This window comes from Hipposideros armiger, unplaced genomic scaffold (assembly GCF_001890085.2).
Source record: "Hipposideros armiger isolate ML-2016 unplaced genomic scaffold, ASM189008v1 scaffold_675, whole genome shotgun sequence".
NCBI lineage: Eukaryota > Metazoa > Chordata > Mammalia > Chiroptera > Hipposideridae > Hipposideros > Hipposideros armiger.
Window position 1 is genome coordinate 362,600 of NW_017732025.1, and position 9,778 is coordinate 372,377.

Consider the following 9,778-nt stretch of genomic DNA (forward strand, 5'->3'; position numbering starts at 1 on the left):
ATCAGGTGAGTAGGGAGGGTGTTCCAATACAGTTATTTGTTTACTGGCTAAAAACTCCCTCACAGACAGTGCCATGTGAGCTGGTGCATTATCGTGATGCAAGAGCCATAAATTGGTGAAAAGTTCAGGCCGTCTAACTTTTTCACGCAGCCTTTTCAGCACTTCCAAATAGTAAACTTGGTTAACTGTCCAGTTGGTACAAATTCATAAAGAATAACCCCTCTGATATCAAAAAAGTTAGCAACGGTGTTGCAACAGTTTGCGAACTTAATTGTCAGACCTCATAAGTATAAAATTTATATAAATTTTTTTCTTTGACCTAACACTTTCACTTCCGAAACTCTAACACAAACCTCCAAAACAAAGTTCATGTGAATATATGTATGTACAAGTGTTTCACTGAAAAAACTGGAAACCATTTGAGTGCCTGTCTACAAATAGACTTCTACTTTATACAACAGTACTGCTGTATGTTCATTTTTTTGTACATTGAGCAAGTATTTATTTTGTAATTCAAGAAAAAGAAAAAGAAAAGTTAGGCAAGATTGTCTAAAGACCATGCAGAGGTCAGGAACCTGGTTATCCACAGAAACTGAAGGATGCAGGCAAAGTGGGCAAGAGCAGGTTTGGAGTGTCACCTCTAAGGGGTCCAAGAATCTGAGACATTCATCATTCCCCCACAGAAAGATTCTTATGCATGTAATGAAGGGTGGGAGACAGTGCTACAGTTTAGTTTAGTCCCTGCAGACATAAATAGATCATGAGTACACCTGGTTGCCAGGTGGAGCATGACAGTGGGAAGAAAACACATTTTGATCTTCTATCTCTATTGCAACCTCCCAAAGAAGGCAAATTACCCATGGAAGAGAAAGGATAAGATGATCTTGATGCCTTGCTAGCCTAAAATCTCTTCCAAATAAAATTTGAAGCCATTGGATGCAGCTTACAGCTGGAGTTGACTTTTTATTTGCTTTTCCTGGCTACCAGCACTGTCTCCATGGGAAGCAGACACGCGAAAGCAAAATAAACCTATAAGCAAAATTTCCTTATAATCTTCACTCATCTAAACACCCATCTCCATATAAATAGCAATGGGTTACTAGTAGCAGTTGGGTTATTAGAACCATCAACAGCTCAGTTGGAAAGTTTGCTCTTTTCCAAAAGAGTAAGTAAATAAGGGGATAATTAAAGATGTTGTAAAAACATAGAGAAAAGAAAAGAGCTGGCATCATATAAAAATCCTACAAGAAAAAGAAATAGGACTTCTGAGTGGGCATAATTTTGCTATTACATGATCTTAGCTATCCGAGTTGTACTGAAAATCATTGTGAATGTCCCTTCAATAATAACAGAAGCTTTTAATTTGTTATTTAAAACAATTGTTTGAAGACTGGACCCCTCCTGCAGTCGTGTTGTGTACCAAAAAGGTACACGGCAGGGCACTGGTCCCTGACAAGGCCCAGCGTCTTCTATATTGGCAGAGAAGACGGCTACATAGATATCTGGGACCTTCTGGAGAAAACCCACGAACCAGCCCAGTCACAGAACATCTGTATAACCATGATCACCTCCATCAAACCCTGGGCCTTTTCTGGTATGTTAATTCTGATCAAATGTGCTAAGTCATTTTGCCTTTTTTGTGTAACTCAGGAAAATTTTGACTTTCTTCTGGAAAGCCTCCACTGTTGTTTCTCAGGCTTTTTTTTTTTTTTTCCATTTCTTTCTCTTTCTTCCTTTCTTTCTGTTTTCCTTCTCTATTTCCTTCCCATTCTTCCCCTTCTCTCTTGCAATCATATCTTGGATACCACCCAAGTTTCTCTCACTGTTTTCTTCATCAACGATTATTTCTGAGACACATTTAGGATGCCAAGCAGAGGCTGATTTTGGACCACACGATGAAAAGCATCCTTCTCATCTTCTTCTGATAATTTATTTCCTTTGTCCCAATTTTTCTGTTTCAGCCAAGTACTACTTTCTATGTAAATCCAATATATTTGCCTCTTTTAAAAGAAGTTTCCCTTTGTTTCCAAAGGTGTGCAGGCATAAAATTGTCTTCCTATGCATTTCTCTCTCAGAAACATTACACTTAGAAATTTAGATTTCAGGATCTCTGGATAGTACTGCTTAGCTGTGTCACCAAAGTGTATTTTCCTATCTTTGCTATAAAAACATTGCTTTTGTATACCCACAGGGATTACGAGTCTAGGATTTAGCATTTTGAACCAGACCTTCTGAAAATGAGAAGTAAAAACACATGATGAGATAGAAAATTAAAAGTCTCAAACACATTTGTGTTTTATATCCATTTTAAATGCTCAAAGGAAACACTGGTTTTTTAAATAAGAAAACTGGTTGGCTGTGTCTTTGAAATTCACCTGCATAATGGCACCCTTTAGCCCTTACTGTGTCTTTGGTGGAAATTGGCTTCATGATATTTCTTTGAAAATCTTTCCATGTGTTGTCGCTGCTTTGTTCTCAAGTCTGCCCAAGGTCCCCTGCTCCAGAGAGTCAACCTCAGCTAGGAGCCACACTCCTTATACAAACACGAAGAAAAGATTTGAGGCAGGCAGGGTGGCTGCCAAATGCTTAGGGTCTCGGTTCTCATTTCATCTACTGGAAAAAAATAACTTTTACATGTTAATGTGGGCCCCAGTCATGAATGTCTGATGAAGATGTCAAGATCATTATAAGCACAGCAGGCCCTTTGGGAGGCCACAAAGCAAAACCACATTTCATGTTTAACCTCTAAGATGGCTTTCTGATTGCTGAGTTGCTTTTCTCCCCATTTTTTTTTAATCTTTCAGCTAAGCAGCAATTCATAGCCGTGGGCGATTATTATGGAACACTGCATATATTAGAAATCCCTTGGACGTTAAGTCGCCCTTCCGCCAATGAGGTCAGTAGCTTTTGGCTTTGAGGAGTTGTGGGACTGAATATTGCTGAGGCATGTTTTAAAAGTGTGTTCAGAAATGACAGCATTTTTGCTCTATAAGAGAACAAAAGAATCAGTACTGTCAAACCTAAGGAGGTGTGTTTCTGTTTTATGAATTAAATAGTTTGAAGCAAGAAAAAAAAAACCCAAACATGCGATGAGAGGGAGGCCAAGTACATAAAACCCAGGTTCAGAGGAGAATTGATTTGGAGATTCATAATCTTAAGATGTTCTTTTCAGGATCTAACCAAAGTGGGACCTTTAATTCAGTGATGCCCTTCCCAGAGGGCACAGCTGAATTCTTATGCATCTTTCCATTACCAGTCATCACCCATCCTCCCCCAACTTGATGTATGGAAACCAGCACATCTGAAAGTGACAATATTCTGCCCCACCATACCCAACACCTAAGGGTTTCAAGCAATGGTAATAAGGTTATAAAAAGATGAATAAATAGAAATACATAAATATGCATACACCCAACATTAAATATATAGATTACAATCTGTTGCAAGTCCCAACAACATCAGCCTAGTTACTGTAAGACAAAAAGCTTTCCCTGGTCACCTTGCCCAAGGTCTGCTTACTATCCTGTCTACATGCTAAGCCCTCCAGGGGATCAGAAACTCAACTCTGCTCCCAGTCCCTTTAGGGTCTACATTGATATCATCTAGGTCTTTCAAATTTTGTTGATGGTATGAAACTTCCCTCAGTGTTAGAAGTGAGATGGAAGGAAAGAGGAAAAAAAATTTAAAACAAAATGAACGTTCCTTCTACAAAATTTGCAACTTTCTCCTTCTAACCCCACTCCCTTCCTGGAATCCTCTAATTTGCAGGGCCCTAAAACTGAGCACAGTAGCCCCCATATTGAGCTAGTTTCTCTGGTAGTGGGCCTGTGGGCAGTATTCCAAAGTAGTAATGTATCTGATGAATTATAAGCAAAAGAAATTCTTCCAGAGCCCTATGAAGACCATAGGGGCTTCCATAGGGGTTCCTCTCTCATGGGCCTGTGTTTCTAACAGGCATCAAGTGTGAGCCACTACTTTGAAAGAGAAGTCAGGCACTTGGAATATGTAGAACAGCGCAAAAAAATCCGTGAACAAGAGAAGAAGGAAATGGAGCTGGAAACTGAGAAGAAAAAAGTGGTAAGTCAAGTCCCACAACCAAAAGTTGCTTTCCTCTCACCCCAGGGGAAATATGTATGTTTGGCTTATTCCACAATTTCAATAGGAAAATTATGCTTTTTCACATTTTTCCCTTGTTCTTATAACAGTCAAGAGGGAATTTCTCTGATTTCCTAGCTTACCATGAGTGAGACCTACCATTTGGACACCAAGTAAGATTCTATCTAATTTAAGTTTCTGAAATGTTCTATAATTTCAAAGTCATTTAGATACAATGGTATCTAAAGGCCATTTATAGATATAGTGATTCAAAATCTGAATGCTTTTATTATATAGAATTTTAACACCTGGTGAATAACACATTAAAACAGGTAATGCAGAAAGAGTGGAATATAGAATTAAGACATGTGTGTTCAGAACCCAACTCCACCACTTACAAGCTATGAGATCTGGAGCAATGCTTATATCTTTGCTGAGCTTCAGTTCTATCGCCTTTAAAGTGGGAATACTAATAACTACCTTTTGGCATTACTGTAAGGTTTTCAGTTAAGTAACCTGACAAATAGTAAATTTTCATTAAATGGGAGCTAATATATGGACAGACACAGAGACAGAGACAGACATGAATTTTGCTATGATATAATATACTTGAGATGTGAAATTTGAGATAGAGAAGAATTTGCTACAGGACCCACTCATCTTAAATTTGACCAAAAAAGATCCTAAAACTCTGAATCCCCCATCCTCCTTTTTTTCAGCTTCTGTGTTTGACATGAATTCCGTCACTCTATTAGTCTTCCCTTGTCCACGGTTATGATGTCTTTAAATATTCTGTGAACTCGGTTCTTCTCTGTCACTTGAGATCATCTCAGTCCATATTTCTACTTCACTCTTGTTCATTCCCTTTCTTGTCCTTATGTTGCCAGTATTTTCATCACTGATCCTGTCTGTAGTTTCTGTATAGCTAAATATGTAGCTTCCTCCAATATAATTATTCATGTGAGATCTTAGGTCTCAATTAAAGCACAATCAGGTGGGTAGAGGAGATCCAAGGTGATGGAGTAGAAAAACACTGTGCCCGTGCTCGCTTCGGCAGCACATATACGAAAAACACTGTGCCTGCTTCCTTCTATGAACACATTAAAATTACAACTAAATTATAGATCACCTGGAAAACCATCTGAAGCTGGCCTGAACAGAAGTTTTATTACTAAGGATATAAAGAAGATACGCTGAGATTGGTAGAAAAGACAGAGACTCAGAACTGGCTAACCCCAAACCTCCATGTGGTGGTTAAGAACCAGGAGGGATAGCTCGGCTGCAGAGGTTCCCCCTGGAGGAATAAGGGACCCCAGCCCCACACCAGTTTACCCAACCCAGAGTACTGGTGCCAAGAAGATGAGCCCCCACAACATCTGGCTGTGAAAAACAATTCCAACAATCCAGGTAGGATGGAAGGTTGTGAGAAACCCAGGTATCCTCTTAAAGGGCCTGCACACAGATTCTCTCACTCCCACACACTCACCTTGTGCTACAGCTGAGGAACAGTAACTCAGGGGTGTCAGAGACATATGGGAGCAGACTTGTGTTGTTCCAGGTTGAGGGCTGGAGGACAGTCACCATTTCCCTGAGAGGAGGTCCTCCTCCCTTGCAGTCAGCAGGTGGGTGCCATCTTTCCTATGTTGAGCCTGCCCCCACACAGCCAAATCTGAATCTGACTTGTCTGGAAGCTGGGCCCTGCTGGCTCACTGGGACCTCACCCCACCCAACACCCCAAGCGCTGGAGGCACTTTCTCCAAGGGCAGCCAGCCCCGCCCACATTGCTCTCCTTCTTGGAAAACTATCAGAGACTGGCAAACCCCAGGTATGCAGCGATTAATCTCAGTGTGCTATAAGACTTTTGCTGAGTAGCTTCAGGCTCAGCACTGGCACCAAATCAGAATTTACATTAACTTGAGCACAACTCTTCCCACTCTAGCGACTCCCTGAGACCCTGCCTCACCCAACTTGTATACTGCACAAGGCTTTATCAGCAGCTAAACCTTAAGGGATTCATCAGGTGGCAGCAGACCTTGGGGTCTCCTCACATTTTGTGGAGCTCCCCTAGGCCTGGTACTGGTGGCAGATGTCCTTGGTTCATGGCATAGCCTGTCCCATGCACCTCCAGGGTTAGCAGAAGCAGCAAACAGCCACAGATCACTTTGTAGCTTTTACCAAGTAGTCCCTGACTGGTCACAGGCAGTGGGTGACGAGGTCCTGCACCAGATTCCCTCCCAAGAGACCCCAGAACTAACATACTTGGAGGTTGGAGGTTGGCTTCAGACCACAGCAGAACACCACACAATTAGCCCCAGAAGCAGCACACCCTACAGCTGGTCTCAACAGTCACCAAGCGGACTGGAGCAAATCCCACTCAGTGGGGTCAGCCCCCACCCCACCCCTGACAGCATCCTGTAAGCTGTGGACGTAGCAAAAAGCTACAGCCAATGAGCTTGAGGGTCAATCCCACTGACTGACATGCCAATAGTGACCAAGGCTCAACTATAACAGGAGGGCATACACCCAAACAAGGGACACTCTTACAGCACCCAGTGTAGGTAACCAGGGAGACTACCACTGGGCCCCACAGGGCACCTACTACATAAGGCCACCCGGCCAAGACTGGGAGACATAGCAAATCTACCTAATACATAAATAGAAACAAACACAGAGAGGCAGCCAAAATGGGGAAACAAAGAAATGTTTCCTATTCTTTCCAAGGGAAAAAACAGGCGAAAACTCCAGAAAAAGAGCTAAACAAAATGGAGGCAAGCAACCTACCAGATACAGAGTTCAAAACAATGGTAATAAGGATGATCAAGGAACTTAGTGAGAACTTCAACAAAGAGATAGCAAGCATAAAAAAGGACATAGAAACCATGAAAAAGAACCAGTCAAAAGTGAAGAATATAATAACTGAAATGAAGACTGCACTAAAAAGAATCACCAGCAGACTAGATGGAGCAGAGGATCAAATCAGCAATTTGGAAGACAAGGTAGCAGAAAACACCCAATTGGAACAACAACAAAAAAAAGAACCACCCCAAATGAGGATAGTTTAAAAGACCTCTGGGACAACACCAAGCATAACAACATTCACATCATAGGGGTACCAGAAGGAAAAGAGAGAAAGCAAGAGATTGAGAACCTATTTGAAGAAATAATGACTGAAAACTTTCCTAACCTGGAGAATGAAACAGATATACAAGTCCAAGAAGCACAGAGAGTCCAAAACAAGATGAACTCAAACAGGCCCACATCAAGACACATTATAATTAGAATGGCAAAGGTTAAAGACAAAGAGATAATCTTAAAAGCAGCAAGAGAAAGGCAACTGTTAACTTATAAGGGAGCTCCCATTAGATTGTCAGCTGATTTCTCAGCAGAACTTTGCAGACCAGAAGGGATTGGCACAAAATATTCAACGTGATGAAAAGCAAGGACCTACAACCAAGGCTACTCTACCCAGGAAAGCTATCATTTAGCATTGAAGGACAGATAAAGAGTGTCCCGGACAAGAAAAAGCTAAAGGAGTTCATCACCACCACACCAATAGTACAAGGAATGTTAGAGGGACTTCTTTAAGGTGAAAAAAAAAATATGGCCAAAATTATGAATAATAAAATGGCAATAGCTATATATCTATCAACAATTACTTTCAATGTAAATGGATTAAAAGCTCCACTCAACAGACAAAGCAGAGCTGAATGGATAAGAAAACAGAACCCTTACATATGCTGCCTGCAAGAGAATCAGTTCAGATTGAAAGACACACACAGATGGAGTGTAAAGTGATGGAAAAAGTTATTTCATTAAAATGGAAATGAAACAAAACAAAACAAAAAAATCTGGGGTAGCAATACTTATACCAGACAAAATAGACTTTAAATAAAGGCTATAACAAGAGACAAAGAAGGACCTAGTAATTCCATTTCAGTGTATTTATCTGAAGAAACCCAAATGCTACTTTGAGGGGAACATGTGCATGCATATGTTCTTTGCAGCATTGTTTACAGTGGCCAAGATGTGGAGGTAGCCTGGGTGTCTGTCAATAGAAGAATGGATAAAGAGTAGGGGGTACAAATATATAATGGAATATTGCTCAGCCAAGGAAGGAAATGGATTCTTGCCATCTGGAGTGGCCTGGATGGACCTGGGAGGTATTGTGCTGAGTGGAGTGTCAGACAGAGAAAGACAGATGCAATGTAATTTCACTTACATGTAGAATCTAAAGAACAAAATGAACAAAACAGAAACAAACTCATAGATACAGAGAACATATTGATGGTTGCCAGATGGGAGGGGGCTTGAGGGTGAGTGAAAAAGGGGGAAGGGATTAAGAAGTACAAATTAGTAGTTACAAAAGAGTCATAGTGATGTAAAGTAAAGCATAGAGAATGTAGTCAGTGATATGGTGATAACTATGTGTAGTGCCAGGTGGGTGCTAGACTAGTCAGGGGGATCACTTCTTAAAATACCTAAGTGTCTAACCACTATGGTGTACACTCAAAACTAATATAAAATAATATTGAATATGAATTGTAATTGAAAAATTAAAAAAGCAGGGGGAAAGGTGAAGGAGAATAAAAAGGTGAAGAGGAATAAAATTTCCAGGTATAAAACAAATAAGTCATGGGGATGTAATGTACAGCATAGGGAATATAGTCAATAATATTGTGATAGCGTGGTACAATGTCAGATAGTTGCTGGACTTATGGTGATCAGATCTTTAGGTATATAAATGTTGAATAACTATGGTGTACACTTGAAACTAATATAGTATTGCATGTTAGCTACATTTTAATAAAAATCTTTTTAAAAAAAATAAATTGAAAAAAAGTGCATGCAGGTGGAAATATTTTAAAGTACTGCACTAGCAAATAGATTAACATGATCACTTATTGATACATAGTAATTAGTGTAATTAAAGCAGAGGGCCTCATTTCCAAAACTGTTTAGTGGTGAAAAGGCATAAAAGAATACCGATTAACTTTTCATTGTTTTCCCCAGCTACAAAAAAAGAAAGAAAGAAAATGGTATTGGTTTGTTCTTTGCACATTCACAAACATTGGTTGAAATTCTGTTGTGGGAGATAACCTGCTACCCTTTTCTTATGCCAGCAATTATCCACGATTATTATGAGTTTTTAAGTACCATAGTGAAAGCTCCTAATTATCCACATTAGTGGCAGCAAGCACAATTGTGGATAATACAAAATAATTTGCTTGTGAAATACTTTTAGAACACCTGAATATTATAATAATCATATCTTAAAATTGAATCATGCTTTTGAGTTTCCAAAACATTTTCAACTCCTTCTTGTAGTTTCATTTGTGTTTGACATAGTACCCTATTTTAAGTAGTGCTACCCCTTCTCAAATTTTTGTGACACTAGGTTGTTGGTAAGTGAATGGCTTTTAAAGGGCTCCCCTGTTACATTTAGAACATGAAAAGAGTCATCAAGGCAAAAAAAAAAGAAAACTGTTATTCAGAAATATCTCCTTATTAGCAACTGCTGATGAAAAGGAAAATGGGAACAACCTCAGAGGGCTGCAGTGGGGATTAGAGTTAAAATATTTACAGCACTTAGCCAGTAATTGGCACATAGAAAGTGCTAGTAAGTGTTCACTGTTAGTGTTATTACAGAGGGCTGGGGAAGATCGCACATTTGTCCAGCACAGCT

The 9,778-nt window shown here is 39.9% G+C and overlaps 1 protein-coding gene across 1 annotated transcript in view; it reads left to right on the forward strand.

Annotated features, from left to right (window-relative positions):
• DNAI3 (dynein axonemal intermediate chain 3) overlaps positions 1–9,778 on the forward strand; it is a 97,487-nt gene that overhangs the window by 78,947 nt on the left and 8,762 nt on the right. The window contains exons 14-16 of the mRNA XM_019626408.1: positions 1,390–1,594; positions 2,805–2,896; positions 3,955–4,077. Of these exons, the coding sequence (XP_019481953.1) occupies positions 1,390–1,594; positions 2,805–2,896; positions 3,955–4,077 (420 nt within the window). The remainder of the gene's footprint in view (positions 1–1,389; positions 1,595–2,804; positions 2,897–3,954; positions 4,078–9,778) is intronic.